Source organism: Protopterus annectens, chromosome 5.part0 (assembly GCF_019279795.1).
Source record: "Protopterus annectens isolate FY-2018-M chromosome 5.part0, PAN1.0, whole genome shotgun sequence".
NCBI lineage: Eukaryota > Metazoa > Chordata > Ceratodontiformes > Protopteridae > Protopterus > Protopterus annectens.
Window position 1 is genome coordinate 769,958,238 of NC_056735.1, and position 27,071 is coordinate 769,985,308.

At 42.7% G+C, this 27,071-nt stretch overlaps 1 protein-coding gene across 3 annotated transcripts in view; it reads left to right on the forward strand.

The window, feature by feature from the left end:
* Positions 1-27,071, forward strand: part of ATM (ATM serine/threonine kinase) — a 3,174,581-nt gene that overhangs the window by 444,710 nt on the left and 2,702,800 nt on the right. For all 3 annotated transcript variants that reach the window (XM_044072618.1, XM_044072619.1, XM_044072620.1), the window contains one exon: positions 25,340-25,537. In XM_044072618.1, coding sequence (XP_043928553.1) covers positions 25,340-25,537 — 198 coding nt within the window. The remainder of the gene's footprint in view (positions 1-25,339; positions 25,538-27,071) is intronic.

Below are 27,071 nucleotides of genomic sequence, written 5' to 3' on the forward strand. Positions count from 1 at the left end.
ACGTGACCAAAGGAGTGGCTAGGGCGGCTGGGTCTGGCTTGCCCATGAGGTGTAACACCTGGCTCAGATTGTGTCAGTTCACGGAGCCCTTCAAGGCATCTTTTGCAAATGCCTTGTATGACGGCTCTTCCCTCTTGGGCATGACCATCTAAGACACCTTGGTCCAGAGTGAGAAAAATAGGAAGACACTGTCTGCCATCGGAATCTGCTTCTCAAACCCACAAACATCCTTTAACCAGAATCATCGAGGGCAAAAGAAGATGTGGTTACAGAAGTCTCAGTATTCATGGGACACTTAGGGCTCTTCTTCCCCTAGAGGCAGAGGGGGACAGGATAGATGCCGGCCCAGAGGCAGAGGGGGTCCAAGGAATTTTGGGTCTCGAGAGCCGTTTTTGGACAGGCCTGCACAGCAATCCTGAGGGGTTGCCCGACTGCTCTGCTCTGGATGCAGTCTGGCGTCGCCTGTCATTGCACCTCGTGGCATGGGAGTCCATTTCATCAGACCATTGGGTGCTTCAGATAATTTCCAGAGGTTGGATATTCGCAGTGGGGCAGCATAGCGTTGTTGCCTCACAGCAAGAGGTTCTCCCGTTCGATTCTCGGCTGGAGAGCAGGGAGTGCCTTCTGTGTGGAGTCTGCATGTCCTACCCGCGGTCGAGTGGCATTGCGAAAGACATGCGTGAATGGGCATGCCTTAGTTGAAGGTTGGGCGTCGAGCTGGCAACTCGGCACCGTAAAAACCTACTGCCAATCATTAACGGACTGGAGTTCTGCTGTGGTGACCCCTAACCGGGAAAAGCTGAAAAACAAACAATAACAACATTCAATCCCGTTTGTGGATGTTCTTCATGTTTCACTGTTGCAGTCATTACATTTAGGTAATCTGCTGGCAGGTTGCCCTCAGTCGGCCTGAATGACAAAGTCTTGGATCCTGCGTCGGTTGCTGTCTCCTCTTCCATGACGTCAGATCGTCAGGGGTATAAAACATGCAGCCGACACCATTTTATTCAGTCTTTCTTGCCACGTGGTGCCCGAAGCAGAAGCAGTTCGCAAGTGCCGGTCGGTCAACTCCTGAAATTTTCGCATTCGAGTTTCAGAATCAAAGTCTTCAAGCTAAAGCTAAGTACCCCATTGGGGAAACTTTTTCTTGCTCCTTACCGATGTCAGTAAAAGTTAATAATTGCATTACTTGTGGGAAGCAAATACCTCATAAGGATTTTCATTTATACTGTATTCCTTGCCTAGGCCCAGATCATAACGGGCCTTGCTGTCGGTTTTGTGCTAGATTTAACCAACGCACTGTTAAGCGTCAGTATAGTTTTGCTTCTAAATATTTTGGATCAAGATTTAATTATCTTGAAATGTCGATTAGTAATCCGACTACTGGAGTTCAGAAAAAACGCAAAGAAAAAGACACGAGACAGACCGTTGAGGTCCAAAACCGACAAAGAAGCTTCTCCTAAGCCATTCGCCGGTTTGCCGGTACTCAGTGAGGTGCTTTTGCAGCCCCTGGTACCCGCTACTTTTGAGTTGCAGGCCTCTACCGAGACCCATTCGGAGTCCGGTATGCCGTGAGATTCTCAGAGTATTGAACCCGTGGATGCCTCTCCCTTGGATGGGTCCAGAGCCGCTGAGCAGGCACTGGCTTCTGAGGGTGTTTTCAGGCCTCAACATTTTTATATAAAACCGCCAGCCTCAAAAACAAGGTCAAAAGAATCTTCTGTCTAAAAAACTGATGCATGAGCCACCTGCTCTGGCCCCCTATGCCTAAAAAACAGATGATCAAAATGGCTGAGGACTTAATTACCTTGATCAGGGGTTCCCAACCCCCCCCCCCTTCTAAGAAGCATAGGTAAGACACTGATTATGAATCTTCCGATCAGGTTTCCATTTCTTCTGATCAGGAATTTTCCCTTCCACCCTATGAGGATTCTGATGCAGAAGAATGCATCCCATCTGCATCTCCTCCTGAAGATTACTCTTTTGGAGAAACTTTGCATACTTTAAGGGAACATTATCACTGGGAGAGTTAGGACTTCTCTGAATCAAAAAAGAGGCTTAGGGATTTTCTTCTTCGTCAGCATAGGCCTTTGGCTGTACCTCCTGTATTAGACATGGTTTGTGTTTTCTGAATCAAGCATGGCTCCTGATTCCCTGCCTCCGGCTCTTAGTAAGCCAGAAAGATATTACAGGGATGTTCTTCGTGTTTCACTGTTGCAGTCATAACTGTAGGGTATTCCTGCCGGCAGGCAGCCCGAGTTCGGCCAGAATATCAAAGTCTGGTCCGGCATCGGCTGTATCAGCTAGAACCCTGACGTCAGAGCTTATGGGTATAAGGCCGACAGCCGACGCCATCTTCTCCAGTGTTTCTTGCCGTGCGGTACAAAGCAGTTCGCTAGTTGTTGGTTGGCATTTTCAAGACAACGTGGTGTGATTGTCATCGGTCCGAAGTTTTTACTTCTCTTCTCAAAGCTGAAACTTTTTCATGTCAGAAAAAGTTAATAATTGTGTATCGTGTGGAAAACAAATACCTCATAAAGATTTCCACTCTTACTGTCTACCTTGCTTAGGCCCTGACCACGACGTTTCTTGTTGTCTGTTCTGTGCCAGGTTTAATTCTCGCACTATCAAGCGTAGGTACGATTGGGCCTTGAATTACTTTGGTAGGCGATTTAATTATAGAATGTCGTCGGAACAGACTACTGGATTTCAGAAGAAGCGCAAAGACAAGGACAGGCCTCCGAGGTCCAAACAGGACACGTTGCAGCCAGAGCCAGCTTCGGGTTAGGCGGTCGTCAGTGAGGCGCTTTTGCAGCCCCTGTCGTCCGCCACTTCAGAACTGATGGCTGACACGGACTCACATGGTGAGCCAACTAGGCCTAGTAATTTGACTGCTGCAGGACCTTCGGACGTCGCTCCTTCAGATGGGTCCGGAACCGCTGTGCAGGTACCGGCTTCTGAGGGGGTCTTCAGGCCTTCACACATTACTATATCCACAAAGCCAAAAGCTAAGTCAAAGACTCCTGTTAAACCCAGACATTCTACTCAAGCTTCTTCGGATACAGCTCCCAAGACTCAGAAACAATTACTTCAGATGGCTGAGGATTTATTAACTATGATAAGGGGCTCTCACCCTCCTCCTGAGAAAAGGCCTAGACAGGATATCCCTTATGATTCCTCTGATCAGGCTTCTGTATCCTCTGTTTCCTCCTCTGATCAGGATTAATCCTTCCCTCCTTATGAGGATTCGGATGCAGAGGATTCTGTTCCCTCTGCCTCCCCCCCTGAAGATTTCTCTTTTGGGGAAACCTTGCATGAGATGAGGGAGCATTTTCATTGGGAAGGTCAGGATTATTCTGCTTCCAAAAAGAGACACAGGGAATTCCTTCTTCTCCCTCAGCACAGGCCTTTGGCTATTCCTCCTGTACTTGATATTGTGGATGATGCCTTCTCTGAAGCTAACTTGAATCCTAATTCCATGCCTCCTGCTCCTTCTAAGCCTGACAGATTTTACAGGGTCCCTGATTCACATCAATTTTTATTCAAGAACCCTTCTGCTGATCCTGAAACTATTTTGCAAGGTTCCAAGGCTGCTAAGGCCGCCTCCTCTAAGAATCCTATCCCCTCTGAGAAGGATTCTCGTGCTTTGGACAGGTGGAGCAAAAAGGTTTATACTTCAGCCACCCTTTCTATTAGAGCTTTAAACTACCAATTTCACATGTTTAAGTATCAGCAGTTTCTTTTATCTGTTTTAAAACAAAGGATTTCTGCCTTTCCTGCATGTGCTGAGGACAAACAGTTTACATTGTGGTTTTGGTGCTTTAGAGGCTTCTTGCAGGGAGGCTGCCTCTGGTACTGTTATCAGGAGACATGCCTGGCTTCGTGAGCAGAATCTACCTGAACAAGTTAAGGCAAAATTGCTAGATGCCCCTGTTCAGCATGATGTCTTATTTGGGTCTAAGGCTGAGGAGGTTATTAAAAAGATGGAAGAAAAAGCCAAATCTATGCAGACTGTAAAAGATTTCTTGCAAGTTCAGCCTCCTAGATTTTCTAGGAATTGGCCCTCCAAAAATTGGTCTTTTCCCACCTCTGACAGGCCTCAAAGGGGAAGATATAGACGCTCCAGAGGTAGGGCGCAGGCTCAGGCTCAGGCCTCCTACAGACCTAGACAGTGGACGACTTCTTCACCTCTAAGGGGAGAAGACAGATCTCAAAACCAAAGAAAACAGACTCAATGACTCCCTCTGTTGGGCTCCAGGTCATCCTTCCCTGGAGAGGAAAACTTGCTCTTTTTTACCAGAATTGGACTCACATTACCCAGGACAAATGGGTGTTAGACGTGATTTTGAAAAGTTACAGATTCCACTTTCACACTCTGCCAAGGCCTTCAGGCTGGCCAGATCTGCCAAAACATCAATGGACAGAGGCCTTAAATCAAGTGGACGCCTTATTAGCCTTAAGGGCCATAGAACCTGTTCCACCTCTAGAGGTGGGGAAAGGTTTTTATTCAAGACTTTTTCTGGTCCCAAGGAAACAAAACTCTTGGAGACCTATTCTGGACCTCTCTATATTAAACACCTTTTTGGAAATTCCAAAATTCAAGATGCTTACACTTCAACAACTTTTTCCAATGCTCGCACAAGATTCTTGGATGGTAACATTGGACTTAAAAGAGGCTTACTTACACGTCCCCATAAGGCAACATTGCAGAAAGTACCTCAGATTCAAGGCAGGCTCAAGACACTTCCAATTCGCTGTACTGCCATTTGGCTTATCTACTGCGCCCAGAGTTTTTACCAAATGCCTGGCTCCAGTAGTAGCTTATTGCAGACTTCAGGGGATTCAGATTTACCCCTATCTGGACGACTGTCTAATTCAGGCAGACAGCAAAGACCCTCTACTACAACATCTGCAATTTTGTTCAACGTTTTCTCCTACTACTGGGATTCTCAACAAATGATCTTTTTGGGAGCTCTTTTGGACGCAAGTTTACAGAAAGCATTCCTCACTCCAGAAAAAGTTACAGCTGGATTCAATCTTCAAGACCTTGGCAGCATTAACTCAGCTCACTGCAAGGAAATTCCTGCAGGCTCTGGGCTACATGGCCTCTTGCATCCTGTTGATTCCAAATGCGAGGCTTCAGATGAGGAAACTTCAATGGTACCTAAAGAGTGTATGGTCTCAACGTTGCCACAGTTTGGATACAATGCTACCACTGATTCCCTGCCTCCAGAAGGAATTCATTTGGTGGTCCAGGGCGTGTGTTTTGAACGAAGGCGCAAGCCCTTTCGTCTGCCTCAGCCTACTCAGACCATAACCACGAACGCCTCGGATTATGCATGGGGAGCTCATTTTCAAGACAAATGCCTACAGGGTTCTTGAACAAACAAACACCTTCTATGGCACATCAACTTGAAAGAAATGTTAGCAGTCCAGAATGCTCTTCTAGCCTTCCAGGCCCTTTTGAAGCCAGGACCTCTGCTAATCCAGACAGACACCACAGTCATGTGGTACATAAACAAGCAAGGGGGCTCTCATTCTTACCCCCTTTGCAGGCTTGCCATGACCTTATGGGATACAGCCCTAAAGTTGAATCTGGATCTTCAGGCACAGTTCATTCCAGGAATACAAAATCTCTTAGCAGACAGCCTAAGCAGAAACATTTTGGATCCTCACGAATGGATGTTGGACCCCAATTTATTCAGCAAGATAACTGCAGTTTGGGGCTGTCCTCAGATAGATCTATTTGCATCTCATCTCAACCATCAGTTGCCTCTCTTTTGCACCGGGTCCTTCCACAAGACAGCTTGGAAAGTGGACGCCCTGTCATTCAGTTGGAGGAATTTTTCGGGATATGCCTTCCCCCCTCTTCCTCTTCTGCCTCGGGTATTGCTAAAGATAAAGCTGGACAAACCCAGTCTAATCATTTTGATAGCTCCAAATTGGCCTCGTCAGTTTTGGTACCCTACTCTACTGCATCTTTTGTTGGTACCTCCTTGGAATCTTCCTCTGACCCATTCTCTACTGTCCCAGCATCAGGGTCAGGTATTTCACTCTCAAATCAAGACTCTCTGTCTGGCAGCTTGGCTCATCAAAGGCAATTGATCCCTTCTTCTCTTCCTAAACAAGTTCTGGATGTTCTTTTGGAAGCTAGGCGTCCTAGTACTAGGAAATCTTATGCTTCTAAATGGAAAAGATTTTGTATTTGGATGCAGGATCGTGGCTCTGATCCTTTAATACTAGATATTTCATCTATCTTACTTTATCTCTCAGACCTTTTGATTAAAGGTCTTTCATTTTCTTCCATTAAAATTCATGCTTCTGCTATTTCAGCACATTTCAATTGTGATCCTCCCATTTTTTCCCACCAGTTGGTCAGACAATTTCTGAGAGGAGCTAAGAATTTAAAACCCCCTAGAACTCCTCCTGTCCCTTCTTGGGATCTCAGTTATGTCTTGGAAAAGCTTACTTTGCCTCCTTTTGAGCCTGCTGCCTCTGTGGACATTAAGTTCTTATCTTGGAAGACAGCTATCCTGTTGGCCTTGACTTCTGCCAGAAGGGTGTCAGAGCTTCAAGCCCTCATGGCCGTGGAACCATACCTCATCTTTCATCAGGACAGAGTTTCCTTGAGAACCAATCCTACATTTATGCCTAAGGTAGTCTCTAGAGTGGCTCTAAATCAGACTATTCACCTTCCTACCTTTTTTCCTAAACCCCAAAATGGGGGGGGGGGGGATCTTACTTTCATTAGACGTACACAGACAGCTACGATTTTACCTGGACAAAACTAAAAGTTTCAGAAAATCAGATCAATTGCTTATTTCCTTAGATTCCAGTTCTCTTGGTAAAGCCATTTCTAAGCAGACTATTTCCAAATGGATTGCTCATGGTATAAGATATTGTTACTCTCATCATGGGAAACAAATTCCAGGTTCCGTCAGGACTCAATCTACTAGGGCAGCTGCCACTTCAGCAGCCTTTCTCAGAGGGGTTCCTACCAAAGACATTCTGGAGGCTGCCACTTGGAGCTCAGTGCATACTTTTTCCAAGCACTATAACCTCCCTTTGTACTCTGTCTAGGGCAGGCTTTGCCTCTGCTGTTTTGCAGGGTCTTCTAGCTGCTCCTTCTTCCTCATAACCTCCTCCCGTATTCTCAGCTTTGGGATTCTACCCTACAGTTTTGACTGCAACAGTGAAACACGAAGAACATAGTACAGTTGTGTATACCTACCATAAATGTAGATGTTAGAGTGTCTTCACTGTTGCCCTCCAGACCCCTCTTGTTTCTACTTGCTTACTGTGTTCTCCTTTCCACTACCTTTTTGGTGTATTTGTGTTTCCTTTGGGACACCTTTTTGTTTATGGGGGCTTCTGACATCAGGGGCAAGAAAGGCTGGAGAAGATGGCGTCGGCTGTCGGCCTTATACCCATACGCTCTGACGTCAGGGTTCTAGCTGATACAGCCGACGCCGGACCCAGACTTTGATATTCTGGCCGACCTCGGGCTGCCTGCCGGCAGGAGTACCTTACAGTTATGACTGCAACAGTGAAGACACTTGAACATCTACATTTATGGTAGGTATACACAACTGTACTTTCCTGACTCCCACAAATTTCTTTTCAAAAATCCTGCTGCGGACCCTATTTCACAGGGTCCCAAGGGTGTTAAGGCCTCTACAGCCAAAAATACTACCCCCTCTGATAGAGATTCCAGGGTGCTGGATAGATGGGGAAAGAAGGTTTATAAGTCTGCTACCTTGGCAATCAGAGCCTTAAACTGCCAGTTTCATATGCTTAAATATCAACAGCATGTTATGGGCGTACTGAAACAGAAAATGATGTTGATTTCTGATTGTGTAGAAAATAGAGTTACAGGAATTATTGCATTCAGCAGAGCAGGTTGGAAAGCATACTTTGCAATGTGGTTTTGATTCCTTGGAGGCCTCTTGCAGGGCCGCAGTTACTGGATCTGTGATTAGAAGGCATGCCTGGCTCAAGGAGCAAAATCTGCCTGATCATGTTAAAGCTAAATTGTTGGATGCCCCCTTGCAGCATGACACTCTGCTTGGTAATAAGGCAGAAGAGGTTTTAAAGAAAATGGAAGACAAAGCTACATCTATGCAAACTGTAAAAGATTTCATACAAGTGCAGCCACCCAGGTTCAGTAGGCACTGGCCTACTAAAAATTGGTCCTTTCCTGTGTCCAACAGAGCCACTCAAGACAAATCCAGGTGCTCAAAAGGCTCCAGATAACCAATCTCAGGGTTCTTACAGGTCAAAGCAATGAGGTGCCTCCACCTCCAAATCTGGAGGAAACAAAGGATAACCCTACAGTAAGCAGTCTCAATGACTTTCCTCTACCATCACCAAGCACTTATCTTTTGGCAGCCCCCTTGGGGGAAAACTAGCACTTCATGCTCAAAATTGGCAATTAATTACCCAGGACAAGTGGGTATTGAACATAGTATCCCAGGGGTACAGATTTCATTTCCATACTTTGCCAGTTCCAAACGGATGGCCAGATCTGCCACAAAATCAGTGGGCAGAGGCTCAGAAACAAGTTATGTCCCTCATGGATGTGAGGGCTATTCAACCAGTACCAGAAAAGGAAAAAGGACAAGGTTTTTATTCAAGACTGGATTTATCGATTTTGAACACGTTCTTGGACATTCCAAAATTCAAAATGCTGACTTTACAACAGTTACTACCTATGCTGGGCAGAAATGCTTGGTTAGTGATTCTAGACTTAAAAGAGGCATACCTGGATATCCCAATAAGGGAATCATGCAGAAGATGCCTCTGCTTCAAGGCAGGCTTTTTGCATTACCAATTCTCTGCACTGCCCTTTGGCTTATCTACTGTGCCCCAGGGTCTTTACAAAGTGCCTGGCACCAGTAATTGCATTCTGCAGACAGAGGCATACAAATTTATCCTTATCTGGACGACTGTCTCATTCAAGCGGAGGGCAAGGACACTCTTCTTCAACATATGGCGTTTGTAAAAAAAAAAGCTTCTAACATGCCTAGGGTACACAATAAATAAAAAAAAAATCCCATATGATACCCTCTCAAATAATTACATCCATGGGTGCAAGCTTGAATACAACTACCCAGATGGCAGACAAACAAAGGCAACTGACAGTATACTTCAAACAAATGGCAACAAAAACCCAGTTATCTGCAAGACAAATTCTGCAGGCTTTGGGGTTCATGACATCCTGCAGTCTACTAATTCCATATGCAAGACTGCATATAAGGAAACTTCAATGGTACCTAAAAAGTTTATGGAGCCAACGTTGTCACAGTCTGGAAACAATGATACCTCTCATTCCTTGCCTACAACAGGAGTTTCTTTCTTTGGTGGGCGGAGACATGTTACCAAAACAAGGGACTGTCATTCACTCTACCCCCTGCCACCCAAACCCTAACTACAGACTCATCAGACTATGCTTGGGGGGCCCACCTGGCAGGGAGATGCATTCAGGGCAAATGGAGCCCAAAACAAATGTATCTGCATATCAACCAGAAAGAGATGCTAGCTGTTAGAATGCTGACAGCCTTCATGGACTTGCTTCATCCAGGACAACTGCCGATAAAGACTGACACCACGGTTATGTGGTACATAAACCAAGCAGGGGGGTACACATTCCTACCCCCTTTGAATTCTAGCCATGGCATTGTGGAACACGGCTTTGACTTACCAAATACATCTTCAAGCTCAATTCCTGCCAGGAAAACAAAATACTCTGGTAGACCTAAGCAAAAATCTTATGGACCCACACGAATGGAAACTGGATCCACAAATCTTCAGCATGTTAACACAAAAATGGGGGAGCCCAGACATAGATCTATTTGCCTCTCCCCAAAATTATCAGCTGGACATATTCTGCACAATAATTCATCACAAAAAAGCATGGAAAGTGGATGCCCTAACCTTCAGTTGGAAAAACCTATCAGTCTATGCCTTTCCCCCTCTGCCTCTTCTCTCCAAGGTCTTACCAAAAGTCAGACAGGAAAAGCCAAAAATGATCCTAGTTGCTCCAGACTGGCCTCGACAACACTGGTACCCACTTCTAAGGAATATGTCTCAACTCCCCCCTTGGTACTTGCCTCAAATACCTCATCTACTGTCTCAGCAGAACAATCAAATTCTGCCCACTCCGCTCCAAACTCTGAACCTTGCAGCATGGCTGATCATTTAATTATTCAAACAACACCTCTCAGTAAATCTGTGATGGATGTCATTTTGGAAGCCAGAAGGCCTAGTACTAGAAAATCTTATGCTGATAAATGGAAGACATTCTGTGCTTGGAACCAAGTACAAGGAACAGACACAGCAAAGCCCAATATTCCTTGACTGAGATGCTTGACAAGGGCCTATCTTTTTCTTCACTAAAAATCCATGCCTCTGCCATCTTGGCTCATTACAACTCAGAGCCTCCCCTCTTTTCTCATCCTGTGCTTAAACAGTATCTTAGAAGGGTCAAAAATTTAAGGCCTCCCAGAAGGTCTCCAACTCCTGCATGGGACCTCAATTTTGTGCTGGAAAAAACTCACCCTGCCTCCTTTTGAACCAGCAGCTACTGCGGATATAAAATTTCTATCTTGGAAAACAGCTTTTCTCTTGGCAGTCACTTCAGCAAGAAGGGTTTCAGCACTACAAGCTCTCATGGCTGTGGAGCCTTTTATTACATTTTACCTGGACAGGGTGTCCCTAAGGACAAATCCTTCTTTTATGCCTAAGGTGGTATCCAGTGTGGCTCTTAACCAGACTATTCACCTGCCAACTTTTTACCCAAATCTGCAGAACAAGGGGGAGTGGATTCTGCATTCATTGGACGTACACAGATAACTAAGATTCTACTTGAACAGGACCAAATCTCTAAGAAAGTCTGAGCAACTACTGGTAGCATTTGCTGCAGGGTCAGAGGGGAAGGCTATATCAAAGCAGACTATTTCTAAGTGGATAAGCCACAACATTCATTTCTGCTACCTGCACCATGGTAAACCTGTGCCCAAGGGGATCAGATCTCATTTCACCAGGGCTGCCTCTACCTCAGCAGCTTTTCTCAGAGGAGTTCCAACCAAAGGCATTCTAGAGGCTGCTACTTGGAGCTCTAAGCATTATCGTTTGCCTCTCTTCTCCAAATCCAGGGCAGGCTTTGCCACTGCAGTTCTGCAGGGTGTTATAGCTGCTCCTAATGCTGTTAAACTCCTTCCTCCCATTCATAGCTTTGGGATTCTACCCAAATGTAATGACTGCAACAGTGAAACACGAAGAACATAATACAGTTGTGTACACTCACCATAAATGTAGATGTTCAAGTGTATTCACTGTTGCACCGCCATCCCCATTTTCTATACCTTTTCTTTCCTTCACTATATACTAAAGCCTTTGTGATGTATTTGCTATTGGATGAAGGTAAAGTTATGTTGCTAAAAGTGCATTTATACATATTTCTGTTTATTTATTTATGTATGTATATATATATATATATTTTTTTGCTCTCCATTTGGGGGGCACCTGACATCTGGGGCAAGAAAAACTGAATGAAATGGCATCGGCTGCATGTTTTATACCCCTGACGACCTGATGTCATGGAAGAGGAGACAGCAACCGATGCAGGACCAAAGACTTTGTTATTCAGGCCGACTGAGGGCAATCTACCAGCAGATTACCCAAATGTAATGACTGTAACAGTGAATACACTCGAACATCTACATTTATGGTAAGTGTACACAACTGTACTTTCCTCCTACTCCTTACAAACACCTCCCAGACATACCACCCATGCAAAGGGAGGCAGCGGCGCTAGAGGTTTCCAAGCTGCTAAAGAAACGAGCCACCGAACCCATCCCCCCGGATCAGTCCGGATTGGACATCTACTCTAGGGGTTTTTTTGGTGCCAAAAAAGACAGGGGACTTAAGGCCCATTCTGGACCTGTCTACTCTGAACCTGTCAGTCGCCAAAGAGAAGTTCCACTTGGTCACTTTACAGTCCATCATGCCGTACCTGCAAGAGAGTGACTGGATGTTCTCGTTCAACCTCCGTGATGCTTACTATCACATAAAGATGTACAGAAGCTCCAGGAGGTTTCTCCACTTCTGGCTAAGAGCCAATCATTATCAGTTTCGAGCCCTACTCTTTGGTCTCACCAGAGCCCCCAGGGTGTTCACCAAAGTGATGGCAGTAGTAGCGGCTCACCTGAGGCTTCAGGGGATTCAGTTCTACTCTTACCTGGACAGTTGGCTCCTTACTTCTTCCACCAAGCATCTACTTTGTTGACCAGAGATTATTTCGGAAAGCTTGCACACTCTCTAGGGATTACAATCAACACAGTAAAATCTCTTCTGAATCCTGTCCAGGTGATAGAATACATAGGTGCATGGATAGCCACGCTGCAGACAAAGTTTTCCCTGACCTTAGAGAGAGTCTGAAACTTAAGGATGCATGTCACCTTCAATTACAGAGCTCACCTTCCCTCAGCAGTCTGTCTTAAGGGCTTTAGGTTCTAAGGCAGCGACGATAACACTCCTGCCATGTGCTCGATTGTATATGCGAGTACTACAGTGGACTCTAGCAGTGCAGTTGGTCCTTGTTGAATCTTCCATTGTCGCACCCATTACACCTCAGCTGAGTCTGCAGGTCATCCTTTCTTTTGTGGATGCAGTCTTCGGAAATCTTGGAGAGACTACCTTTAGTTCCAGCTCCTGCTCAAGCCACAGTGACCACTGATGCCTCCCAACTAGGAGGGGGGGGGGCATTGTTCGGGAAGGACAGTCCAAGGCATGTGGTCCCCAATCGAGACCAGTTTGCATAAAAACGTTCTGGAGATGAGGGCAGTCCTTTTACCGTTGCAGGCCCTTCATGCCTTTCTACCTCTGGAACCATTGCAATCCAGTCAGACAACATGTCAGTGGTCTGGTATATCAACAACCAGGGAAGGACCAGATCTTACCCCCTTTATCATGAGGCCATGAGAGTTTGGGAATGGGCGATCACCGGTCGTTTTATGGTAGCAACGCATATTCCAGTAAGGTCCAACATTCTACCAGACAAACTAAGCTGGACTATTCTGATGCCTTACGAATGGTCTCTGAATCCTTCAGTAGTGGAGCAGATCTTTCTAGATTGGGGTTGGCCTTGCTGCAATCTCTTTGCACCTCCTTCCAACGCAAAGTGCAGCAAGTTCTTTGCTCTGGACCCCCTGCTGGGGAGTCCCCTAGAGATGCTCTAGTCCATGTCTGGCCTCCTGGTCTTCTTTATGTTTATCCTCCTGTACCCTTTATTCCGATGTTACTACAGAAAGCTTGTCTACTGAGGTGCAAAGTGATCATCATTGCCCCATTTTGGCCTCACAAGGTATGGTTTCCCTTCCTTTGGTCTCAACTTCTAGCTCCTCCTTGGATCCCATTCAGGATCTCATTTTGCACCCCTCGTGGGTCCTTCATCTGAATCTGGACAGTCTGAAGCTCACAGCTTGGCTGCTGCAGTTCCCTTAATTGCTAGGACTCCCGGATTGTCTTCCTCGGTCAGGTCTGTTCTGGTGGCAGCTCATAAGTCGTCCACCAGGAAGATTTATCGCAGCAAGTGGAAGTGTTTTTCCTTTTGGGCTTCTCAAAGGAGTTTAGATCCGTTCACGGCTCCCTTTCCAGATATTCTTGATTTTTTGACAAATACTTTTCAACAAGGGGCTAGCTCGTCTGTGGTCAAGGTTCAACTAGCCGCCATTTCTCATTTTCACATGGGTGAGAATTCTGTTTCTTTAGCATCTTCCAAATTGTGCAAAGCTTTTATTAAAGGTACCTTTCTCTTATGTCCTCCGGTCAAAGATTCCATTCCCCCGTGGGACCTTACTATGATACATCAAGCGTTGGTTGCTCCACCATTTGAACCTGCAGCAACCACAGATCTTAGATGTTCTTCATTCCACATTGCTGCAGTCCTAACTATTGGGGTAGTCCGCTGTCCAGTCGGCCCGAATACCAGAGTATATGGCTGACGTCGGTCAGGGCGCATTAGACTGACGTCAGTACGTCAGGGTACTAATGCGCATGACCGACGTCATATCCCCAGTCTTTTTTGCCGCATGGTCCGATGCAGAAGCAGTTTTGCGAGTGCAGGTTGGCGTTCTGAAATTTTCTGAAGTCGGAGTTTCAGACAGAATCAGAGTTGGCTAAGTACCCCGTTGGGGAACATTTTGGTTTTTTCTTGCCTCAGTATTTAACCGGATGTCAGAAAAAGTGAATAACTGTATTTCTTGTGGGAAACAGATACCTCATAGGGATTACCATACTTTGTGTATACCTTGTTTAGGGCCTGAGCACGACGTTGTTGGATGCCGCTCTTGTGCTAGGTTTAACAAACGCACTATTAAGAGAAGGTTAGACTGTGCCAGGTTAGTGTTTGGGAAGCGTTGAATTATAAAATGCCGCCGGATGCTCCGGCCGCTTCGTCAAGAAGCGCAAGGACAAACAGCGAAGCCTAGGGTTGATGAACCGCAGTCCCGGACGTCGGTTCTTTAGAAGGCTCAGTGGAGCCAGAGGTTTTGCCAGGAGTTTCTTTGGAGTCTCAGGCAGAGACTTTACTGTTACAGGATGTGCCTTCTCAGGAGGTAGGCCAGGCTGAGGGGCTTCTCAGGTAACTGTTCTTCCTGCTCTTCCCAAGGGAGTTAGAGCCTCTCCTTCTGTTTCCAAAACTTCTTTGAGAGGTAGGCCAAGTTTAGCTTCAGTAGGGGCTTCTCCTAGCACTTCAGGTTCTGTGCCTAAGAAACATATGCTTAAAATGGCAGAAGATTTGATTACTATGATTAGAGGTTCTATGCCCCTCCTGATAAGAGGCCTAGGGTGGAACCTGAGTTTGATAGTTTTGAACAGTGTTCAGAGGCTTCTGACACTTCTCGGAAGATTTGCAGGAGTATCCTCCTTATTCTGATTCTGATGTGGATGATTCCACTCCTACAGCTTCTCCTCCTGAGGATTTCTCATTTTCAGAGACTCTGCATTCCATGAGGGAGCACTTTAAATGGGAAGGCCAGGATTACTCTGATTCCAGGAAAAGGCTTAGGGAATTCTTGTTTTACCCCAGCATAGGCCCTTAGCTATACCTCCTGTGTTGAATGTGGTGGAAGATGTTTTTGCAGAGGCTTCCCTGAACCCTGATTCTTTGCCTCCTGCTCCTGTTAAACCTGATAGGTACTATAGGGTGCCTGAAGCTCATAAGTATCTTTTTAAGAGTCCTAGGGCAGACCCGCAAACTGTTTCTCAGGGACCTAAAGGTGTTAAGGCCTCTGTGGTTAAAAACCCTGTTCCCACTGATAAAGAGGCAAGGGCTTTGGATAGATGGGGAAAGAAAGTGTATACTTCTTCCACTTTAGCCATGAGGGCGTTGAATTGTCAGTTTCACATGCTAAAATATCAAAATTATCTCCTTTCACAACTGAAATCTAAGGTGGATGCTTTGGCGGAAGGTATTGAGTGTAAAGAGTTGCTAGATTTAGTTCATGTGTCTGAACAAGTGGGTAAGCATTCTTTGCAATGTGGTTTTGATGCTGTACAGGCCTCCTCGAGGGTGGCTGCCACTAGTTCTGTTCTTCGCAGGCATGCCTGGTTGAGGGATCAGAATTTAGCTGAGCATGTTAAGACAAGGATTTTGGATGCTCCTTTACAGTCTGATGTGTTGTTTGGTTCGCCTGTGGAAGCAGTTTTAAAGAAAATGGAGGACAAAGCTAAGTCTATGCAAACTGTTAAAGATTTTTGCAGGTGCAGCCACCAAGTTTAGTAGAAATTGGCCTACTAAGGGATGGACATATCCTGCTTATGATTCCCAGTCTAGGGGTAGGTCTAGACGTGGTAGGGGCAGAGCTCAAGGTTCTTTTAGGCCTAGAACAGGGAGTTCACCTGCTCAGACTTCTGGTGAGGGCAGGGGTCAGTCCTTTCGTAAACAGACCCAATGACCTGCCTTTTCAGCTGCCAGTAGATTCTCGTCTGGCAGCTCCTTTGGGAGGAAGACTGTCTCTTTTCAAAGAAAATTGGGATTTAATCACTCAAGACAGATGGGTGTTGGATATCATTCACCACGGTTACAGGTTTTATTTCCATACATTGCCCCTTTCAAAGGCATGCCAGGCGTTCCTCCTCCACAAAGGAAAGAGGCTCACAAGCAAATTTCTCTGTTACTCCAAATAGGGGCCATTCAGCCAGTCCCTGTATCAGAAAGGGGCCTAGGATTTTATTCTCGCCTGTTCCTAGTACCAAAGAAGGGGAACACGTGGAGACCAATTTTGGATTTATCTATCCTCAACACTTATCTGGACATTCCAAAGTTCAAGATGTTGACGTTACAACAGCTTTTACCTCTGCTGGGCAAAGATCACTGGATGGTAACTTTAGATCTCAAGGAAGCTTACCTTCATGTGCCTATAAGACTAAGTTGCAGGAAGTATCTGCGTTTTCGAGCTGGAAATTCTCATTATCAGTTCTCTGCATTGCCCTTTGGCTTATCTACTGCGCCCAGAGTATTCACAAAGGTTCTGGCTCCAGTGATAGCTTACTTCAGGCTAAAAGGAATTCAAATCTATCCTTACTTGGACGACTGCCTGATTCTGGCTCAAGAAAAGGAAGACCTTCTACAGCATCTGGAATGTGTTATAGCAGTGCTAAGATGCCTAGGGTATTCTGTGAACGAAATAAAGTCCAGTCTAGTACCCTCTCAAGACATTTGCTTTCTGGGTGTGAGACTGAATACAGCAGCCCAGATGGCCTTTTTAACCCCGGACAAACAAAAGAGTCTATCCCTTTACTTCCATCAGCTATCTCATCAGTCCGTGCTGACTGCAAGGACAGTCCTTCAAGCATTAGGGTTCATGGCATCTTGTATTCTGGTGCTTCCCAATGCCAAACTGCATATGAGGAAGCTGCAATGGTATCTCAAAAATGTATGGACACAGCACTGCCAGGATTTGGACACTGTCATTCAAATAATACCTTGCCTTCAAAACGAATTTTTGTGGTGGGCTCAGGAATGTCACCTAAACAAGGGACTCTCTGTGACCCGGCCAGAGGCGAGTCAGATTTTAACGACAGATGCCTCGGACATTGCTTGGGAGCTCATCTAAATGGAAAGTCGATACAAGACAAGTGGCCTGCCAGACTACAGCATCTACATATCAACATGAAGGAGATGTTAGCAGCCCAGTTTGCATTAATGGCTTTCAAGGAGTTACTTCTTCCAGGGCAGGTGTTGATTCTAACAGACAACACAACTGTCATGTGGTACATCAACAAACAAGGGGAACACATTCTTATCCTCTATGCAGGCAAGCAATGATTTTATGGGAGACTGCGCTCAGCTTGCAACTAACTCTTCAGGCAAGGTTTCTGCCGGAGCACAGAACTCCTTAGCAGATGTGTTAAGCAGACAAATCATGGATCCCCACGAGTGGAAACTGGATCTTCATGTATTTCAGAAATTGACAGTGTCATGGGGAACTCCAGACATAGATCTGTTCGCTTCTCCACTAAATCACCAGCTGCCAAAGTTTTGCACAAAGGGGTTTCATCACACAGCTTGGAAAGTGGATGCTCTTTCTTTCAGTTGGAAAAATCTTCATGTGTATGCCTTTCCACCTCTGCCTCTTCTTCCAAAGGTGCTCTTAAAGGTCAGACAAGACAAGCCAAGGATGATTTTAATAGCTCCAGATTGGCCTCGGCAACACTGGTACCCACTACTAAGGAGTCTGGTAAGGAAGCCTCCATGGCCTTTACCTTTGATTCCACATCTGTTATCTCAGAAGGACGGTCATCTGCTCAATGTCAAGCTTCACTCACTTCATCTAACAGCCTGGCATATTCTGTGTTGAAACACAGCAGGTCTCAACTTCCTCAACAAGTTTTAAATGTGATTATGGAAGCTAGAAGACCTAGTACAAGGAAAGTGTACAGAAAAATGGAAGAGGTTTTTAATTTGGAGTACAGCAAAGAATTTGGAGATTTCTGAGCCTAATTTGAATGTGGCTCTTCAATATCTTACTGAGTTATTGGACAAAGGTTTGTCCTTCTCTTCCATTAAGATTCATGCTGCAGCAATTTCAGCTCACTATGATTGTGACCCACCATTGTTTTCGCATCCTTTGTTCAAGCAGTTTCTTAGAGGGCAAAGAATATAAGACCCCCGTAGAGCTCCTACTCCTGCTTGGGATCTCAATTTTGTGTTGGAAAAACTTACTCTACAACCTTTTGAGCCTGCGGCTACTGCTGAATTGAAATACTTGTCATGGAAGACTGCTTTTTTGTTGGCTATTACTTCTGCAAGAAGGGTGTCTGAGTTGCAGGCCCTTATGGCAGTAGAGCCCTTTTGATTTTCCATAAGGATAGGGTATCATTACGCACTAATCCTTCCTTTATGCCTAAGGTGGTTTCTAGTGTGGCTTTAAACCAAACTATTCATTTGCCTACTTTTATGCAGATCCCCAAAATAAAGGGGAAAAGATTTTGCACACTTTAGATGTACATAGGCAATTGCGTTATTATTTAAGCAGGACTAAGGATTTTAGGCAGTCTCAGCAGTTGTTTGTTTCTTTTGCTTTGAGTTCAGAGGGCAAGCCTGTGTCAAAACAAACTATTTCTAGGTGGATTGGGTTTTGCATTGCATTTTGTTATTCCCATCATGGCAAGGAGATTCCAGCTGGGATTAGGCCTCATTCCACTAGGGCTACTGCCACTTCAACAGCATTTCTAAGGGGTGGCAACTAAGGATATTTTGGAGGCAGCTACTTGGAGTTCAGTGCATACTTTCTCTAAGCATTATCACCTTCCTCTCTACTCTAAGTCTAGGGCTGGTTTTGCCACAGCTATTTTGCAAGGCATGTTGTCAGCTCCTGCTTCTTTATGATTTGCCAGCCTCCCTTACCTCTGCTTTGGGATTCTACCCAATAGTTAGGACTGCAGCAATGTGGAATGAAGAACATAGTACAGTTTTGTACCTACCATAAGTGTAGATGTTGAGGATCCACATTGCTGCAGTCCAATTTACCCTCCCTCCTTCCCTTCTGTGTTTAGGGGTGGTTGTGTAGGTGAGGTTATATGCTGATATTTTTGTATATATTTTTGTATATATTGTACATATTTCTGGTGCAGGTATATTGGGCCTTGTCTTTTTAGGGTCTTCTGACATCTGGGGCAAGAAAAGACTGAGGATATGACGTCGGTCATGCGCATTAGTACCCTGGCGGACTGCCGTCAGTCTAATGCGCCCTGACCGGCGTCATATACTCTGGTATTCGGGCCGACTGGACAGCGGACTACCCAATAGTTAGGACTGCAGCAATGTGGATCCTCGAACATCTACATTTATGGTAGGTACAAAACTGTACTTTTTTTTTCGTGGAAGACTGCCTTTCTAGTGGCTATCACCTCTGCTAGGAGGGTTTCAGAACTTCAGGCCTTGTCTGTCAAGGTTCCATACATGATTTTCCACAAGGACAGGGTTTCTCTTCACACCAATCCTTCTTTTCTCCCAAAAGTAGCATCGGAGGTTAATATCAATCAAACTATCAAATTACCTGTTTTCTTTCCAAATTTTACAAATAAAATGGAGTACAAGTTGCATTTGTTGGATGTTCATAGACAGTTATGGTTCATTTTGCACAGGACCAAAACCTTTTGTAAATCTGACCAGTTGTTTGTGTCCTTTTCTAAACCTTTTTGGGTAAACATATCTCCAAGGTGATCATTGCTAGGTGGATCTCCCTATGTATCCTTCAGATCTACAAGGATAATGGTTTGTCTCCTCTGGGTCAGGTTAAAGCTCGGTCAACTAGGTCCATGGCTACTTCTGCCGCCTTTTGGTCGAGAGTATCATTAGACAACATTTGTTTTGCGACTACTTGGTCCTCATCTCATACCTTTATTTTTCACTATAAATTGGATTTGATTTCTTGAAGGAGCGCATCCTTTGGTTCCGCTGTGCTCCGGAATATCCTTCCATGAGAGCCACCCAGGTGTTTAGTAGCTAGGGACTCTGTTCCCCAGGTTGAAGATCAAATGAAGTAAACTAGTTCAGATAAAGAAGTTATGGTACTCACCACAACGTTCCATCTGAGTAGTTCTACTTCATTTGTCTTCAACCATCCCTACCTCTTTCCCCCTGGCTTTACCATATGGACAGCATGTACAGCTGGTTTTAGGTGTGTAAGGTGTTTTTTGGGATCTTGTTGGTTCAGTGTAAGGTGCAGCAAACTAGATCTGAGGGTTAGAAGGTAGTGGTGGTGTATTTTGGGTAAGGGGAGTAGCTCAGAGCAGATGCTTGTGAAGTTGCCGGCTCGGATCCAATACCCACAGGTTGAAGACAAATGAAGTAGAACAACTCAGATGGAACGTTATGGTGAGTACATAATTAACTTTTTTTCTGCTTATGCTATGTATAGGAGTCTTAACTGTGTAGCTCTGAAATACCCCTTCAAATCGGGTAATCCCAATCCACCATGTTCTTCTGGAAAAAATCAGTTTATCTCACTTGAGTTTTACCATCTTCCCCTCCCGCATAAAGTCCTTCAGCTCTTTATTTATTGCTATCCACAGCATTTCCCCTGGTCAATAAAAACATGCCTGACCTGTGTATAAGACTAATGGGACTAAAAGTATTATAACTGCTTTTATATTACTATCCATATCCATATAATAAAGCTTTCAGTTTTTGTTTTATCTTTTGTTTAGTCTCTTCACACATGTCCATAGCTGCTACACCAGAATCATTTTTAGTCCATACTCCTAAATACTTCATTTTATCATGTCCCTATAAAAATGGATATTGCTGAACCAATTCATATATGGGTACATAATTTACCGCTATTGCCTTTGTTTTAGCTTCATTAATTTTGTATCCTGAAAAGATATGAAACTGTCTCAAAATGGTCCGCAACACTGTAATGTTTCTTTCAGGTATAAGATATCATCTGCAAACAGAGCCAGCTTTTGTTAACTACCATATCAGTTGCATACTTGAATTTCTGAGTCCCTTATTTTCTTTGCCAGTGATTCAAATATAATGCAAATAACAAAGGGGAAAGAGGACAGCCTTGCTTAGTTCCTCTGCTCAAGCAGAAATTATCAGAGGACCCCACCCACTTTAATTTTCATCTTCGATCCCTCATATGTCCTCCTAATCAACTTTATATTTTTTTCAGGAAATGTAAATGCTTCCATTGCCCTGCTCATAAAGTCCCAGCTTACTCTGTCAAATGCTTTCTCTGCATCCAGACCCACCAACAACAATGGTATTTTATTACATTCTGCTTCCCTCCTGATCATCAGTGTTCTGTAGTGTAGTTAGATGTTTGCCTCCCCTTCACAAAACCACATTGATCCATATCTATCAATTTTGGCATTACTTTTGCCATTATTTTAGCCACTATAGACATGAATACTTTATAATCATTGTTTAGCATTGAAAAGGGCCTGTATGAAGCTGGATCTGATGTATCTTTACCCTCTTTAGGTATTACAGCTACCACTGCTTTCTTCCGTAATGTTTTACTTCACCTCCTCTTAAACCTTCCAGATCTTTATCAGTTTTTTTACTTTCTAGCTTCCAAAGTTCCACAGGAATTCTATCTATTCCTGGGGGCTTTCCTGTAGATTGGTTATACATCACAATTTTTATCTCATCTCCTCCTATCCTATCTGTTAGTAATTGAGCCTCATCCACCTCTAACTTTGCATATTTATTTTTAACATAAACATTTTCTTTTGTATCCTTTTCTTGATTTCCACATTTCTCTGCTTTATACAGACTTGCATAGAATTTCTGAAATATTTCTAATACCTCTACAGGATCTTGTTACCTTTCCTGTTATAGGTTCCCTAAGCTTGGCGACAGCCCTTTTTTCTTTCTGCTGCCTGAGTCATTGTGCTCTGCTTTAGTGTTATTAAAAAAACAGTTGCTTTACAGCAAACGTTCTACACTTGTGTATGTTATCAAGGTAATCTTTTATTTTCTACTTAGCAGCATTCTGCAGTTGATCCTGTTCTTGTTCTGTGCTAGTCTACCTGTTCTGCAATACTTTAAACATTAGCCAGTCCCTGTAAATAATTCATATAACTTCTTAACCATAGCTCCCTTTTTTTATTTCCATACTGTTATTAAATTCCACCTTAATTTCATCCCACTCCCTAGCCATATTTTCAGAAGTAATTTCTATCCTCTCTAATAGCTAGTCATGAATAATTCCCACTACCTATTCCTTAAATTCCTCTCTCTTCAACAGATAGGTGGAAAATTGCCAGTGTCTCATTTTTATGTCATTACCCAGTGTTTTTTTTTTTTTACTTATTATTGGCGCATGATCTGAAATAGTTATTGGGTGCGTATCAAGACCTTCAATTAAATACACATGTTCCTGTGAAATGTAAATTCTCTCTTGCCTAGCCCAGTTTTTATGTCTTGGGGAATAATATGTAAATTCACTCCAAATTCCTATTACTGAATTCATATCTTCCATGCCAAATATTTTCATAATTTCTTCAAAAATCTACCCTCCTTTGTTATAGATACCCTTCTTGGCCCCCAGACACATCTTCACTGCTGCAAATCAAATTCCATTCCCCACCTATAAATAATATTCCTTGCTGAAAACAGATAATTTCTCCAAGAATTTTCTTACGCTCCATTATAGCAGTTTTGGGTGGAATATAAATGCATGCCAGTATAATCCTCCTCCTCCTCCCTTGCCAGTAGCCCCATAGCATTACAAATCTGCCATTATTATCTTTTTTTTTCCTCTTCTATCACCATTGGCGCTCCTGTTGCAGTTAATGTAAGTACTCCACTTTTCCTTTGTCCCAGGTATTCCACTGAGTAACCGTACTGAAAACCCTTCTTTATCAAGTCACATGTTCAGTTCTTTACAAGTGTGTCTCCTGTAACATAGCTATTGTGCACTGTACATTTTTAATATTGTCCACCATTCTTTCTTTTTTGTATTAATCAGTGAGACCATTGACATTTAATGACATTACAGAAAGCATCATTGGTGCTGCGGTAGCGTTGTCACCTCAGTCAGACGCTGTCCGGTTCGGTTCTCAGCTAGAGCGTCTTCTGCATGGAGACATGTGTAAATGGGCGCACCTTCGTTGAAGATTTTGCGTCAGGGCTGGTAACTTGGCACTTAAAAATCAACTACCAATCATTAGCGGACCGGAGTTCCGCTGTGGCGACCCCTTACCGGGAAAAGCCGAAAGACACAACAACAACAGAAAGCATCATTGTGTTAATAAAATTAATATTCCCACATTTTATGTATAACACTTTTGTTGCTAAATGTCTAGTTCCAGCTTTTGTGTTACATGCATACACTGTTTGACAAGTTGAACTTTTATATAGTTGTTTCTTGTCATAGCCGTTTTTGAGTGTATGGCACATCTTACAGAACTTTGTTTTATTGAAAGATCTCAAACACAGAAAACCCAATACCCCTAAAACCTATTAATTTAATGCTAACACACAAAACTATGTACATCTTCAAATACTGAAGTTTTTCTTTCCTAATAGGAACAAATGTCCTAAACTGACAGCCACACACATGGACTTGAGTTAACCAAAAAGAAAGGTTATCCATGTTAAGATGCATGGTGCAGCCTGTGCTTCTACTAAGTGCTAACTGGTTTTATCTTCTCTTTGTAGCTCTCCCAGCTGGGAAAACTCCTGAATGCTTTCGGAGAACATCGTCTTCTAGCCAGTTTCTCTTGTCTTTTTTCACCAAGCCAATCACTCTCCACCAGACTGTAACCAATTTCTCTTTATCAGGTTGTCTCCATGGAGACATGAGAACCAGACAGCCAATTTCTCTGAGATTGTTTCCATGGAGACATGAGTGCCAGATACAGAATTTCTACTAAGCATACATTCATTTGCTTAAAAAGCCTCATAATATTCAATATTTTTTTCATTTCCTTGCTTTCTGTTTAGATTGATTTAGAAACAAGTTTTAAGCCCTTAATCCAGTCATTCCTCTATGTACGAATGAGAAAAAGCACATTAATTTTTCTTTTGTCATGCGCTTTTAACCAGACTTTTTTTTTTTTTGTTTTACATTGCATTGCCTACATTTCTTAAAACTGAACAAGAAGAAAGAGAGAAGGGAAAAAGCAAGGAAGAAAAAGAACAGTAACACTTATTTACAATAATATCACCCATTACACTTAAAAATAACTCTGAAGACTTTACTTTATAGTATGTAAAGAAAACCATACACCACAAAAAAAGAGTACTCTTAAGAAAAAAATGTATTCTTTACTTAAAGTTAACTTTGTCCCTAACTGTATTAGAAGTAGGGAATATAGTAACAGAGGTAAAACAACTGGAATTTAGATCTGTAGAAAAGGGTAGGAGGAAACTACATAGAAAAAAAAAATGGGAATTGTGGGAACAGTACATACAGGGGAGGAATGAGGTTTAAAAGAAGGCAGGACTTAAATGAGCTGTGTAATGTTTGACTGAAGTGATGTCTGGGGGTGTGTCTTTATGGTTTGTGATGTAAAATGCTTGCAGCTAGGATTGGTCGGTGTGATTTGTTTTCATTTATATAAATGTATGATTGTTTATGTCGTTAAGTGATGGTTTAATAAAGCTATTTCTTGTTTAAAAAAGGGGGAGGAATTGAATAATTTATGTAAAGTTGCTTAGGTTATAGCATATATAACAATATATATATATATATATATATATATATATATGTGTGTGTATGTATATATATATATATATATATATATATATTTATTTATATATATTTATATATATATATATATATATATATATATATATATATATATAAAGTAGAATGCTTGTAAATGTTAATTTGTTAATATAGTTTGATTAGTTTTTGTAAATGTAAATTTGCCTATGTCACAAGTGCTAATTCAATAAAGGTGTGTTTGAAAATTGTTTTACTTAGTTACTTTTCCCCTTTGGGTGTCCTTGTAAACATTGTCATAAAGTGGGGTATATACAGTCCACCCACAAGTTTAACAAAGTCAGTAAAACTCCTGTCTTTCTCCGCTATTTTTTTGCAAAGCCATATTTTACAGATGTGATTGATGCTTTATAGTCTCCCATTTATTCACTAATTTCAGTGTTGTTGTTCTTGGTGGTCATCTCCATGTCCAGACGCTGGTTAATTTTTTTTCTTTATCACAATGTACTATCCCTGAGAGTAAAATTTTGCACTGCTAAACAAAACCTTTAGTAATATCTTCATTGTAAATTGCTCATCTATTTTTTGGTTTGCACTGAAAATCAGAATGTCATGGTTTGCAGTAATTTTCTTGTCTTTGTTTCCCTTAGTCCTGCTGTCACATGTCTGGCATGGGCACTAGCAAAGTGCATTATTCCTGAACAGCTGGAGTTTGGAAATGAAAGAAGTATGACAAGTGATGGAGATGCAGCCTTTTCTTCAAGAGAGGCCATTCTGAAATGGTTACTGTCATTTCACACAGAAGAAGATTCTGAAGAAAATGTAGAACCACCTGCTGTGATTTGCAAGTTGGTATTTTTTATACGTTTGTACCTCAAGTAAAACTAGTGACTGGTGAGCTTAGATGCAAATCTTTGTGCTGTTTTAAATTTAGCCCTTCAGCCCTAAAAATCAAAAGGGCCCAACCTTTACATTTTTCAAAACATTGAAAATGTTGAGGTAATAATGCATGCATATATTTATTTTTAATCCCATTTTAACTTTGTAGATTTCAAGAGCTTAATGTAAGTGGAAACATACTTTTATACACAGAATGCATGTGGTTAGCTTCCTTCTCCTAACAGATTTTTTTTCAGTGAATAGATATATTTAAAGTTTCATTACTGTTGCTGATGTGGTTAGAGGCTGGGAAAGGTTTCTTCAGTATCTATTACACATTGTGGAAGTCTTCTGAGTAGGTTGCATAACTTCAAATGCGATCCTCAAAAAAGAGCCATTTGCACTTAGTGGGTCTTAGCTGCTTAAAAAGTGAAGTACAAGGTCTGCCATTTGTTTTTGTCATGTTTTGTTAACAGAATCAAGCTGAACAAAGCCTATTTACCAAAGTATCTTGGGGAGAAAAGCTTCTCACATTATGTTACCAAGTATGTGAGGAACAGAAGGAGGAATATCTGATTTCAGTTTTATTTTAAAAATGCAATAGTAGTGTATTTGGAAGAGAATAAATAAAATTGGATGTGTTGAGTTGCTAGCCAATTTTAGACCAGTTGCATGTACTTTGATAGGCCTTTATGTAATTGAACTGAATGTCTTGGTTATATATTTGCAGTACTTGTTTAAAGTGCACACAGAGACAAGTCTTTTTGGAGTTTTGATTGAAAAGTCCACAAGAAATGTAAGACTTGATTCTTTCATTTAAATCCCAGTTCAGATAGAAAGAATATCTGGTGTTTTGCAATTACTGCTGTACAGGTACAGTGCATTGTATTCAGGACTTCAAACTATAGTTGGATTAGACTTTGATTTCCATTTTCTGGTAATTGCTTTTTTGTAAGCCAACAGACTTAAGCATTTACTATATCTAGCTAATTCTGATCTTGTGTGTCATCTCAAAAGAAACATTTCCTTAGTTACAGACATTTGCTCACTCATTATTTCTGACAGAGTACTCTGTAGGGAATTTTTAAAATCTACTAATTCATTATACTCTCAAAACATATGTTCCGATTTACCTCTTTCTCCCCGTCACACTTCCAACCTTTTCTGTATGCGTGAGGAAAAATTCCTTTAAGTCTTCTTGGGGTATAAAAATACCTATGCAGACATCTCCAAACAAAATCCTAAGCCTTCTGACCTTTGGAGCCATACATATATCATCTTATTGTTCCCTTGTAAATTGGTTTTCCTGGTCTGTCTTTCCAATCTTTTTTATCCTCCTCTGGCTGATTCTTATAGTTACCGTGCAGTATTTTGTATACCCTGCTAATTATCCCATTTTTTAATGGGAACTTCTGTTCTGGGTTCGTCTAAAACCTCTACAGAGCAGGCCAATCACTTAGGATTTCCCTTTTTCTTTGCTTGTATTCTGATATCAGTCCCTGG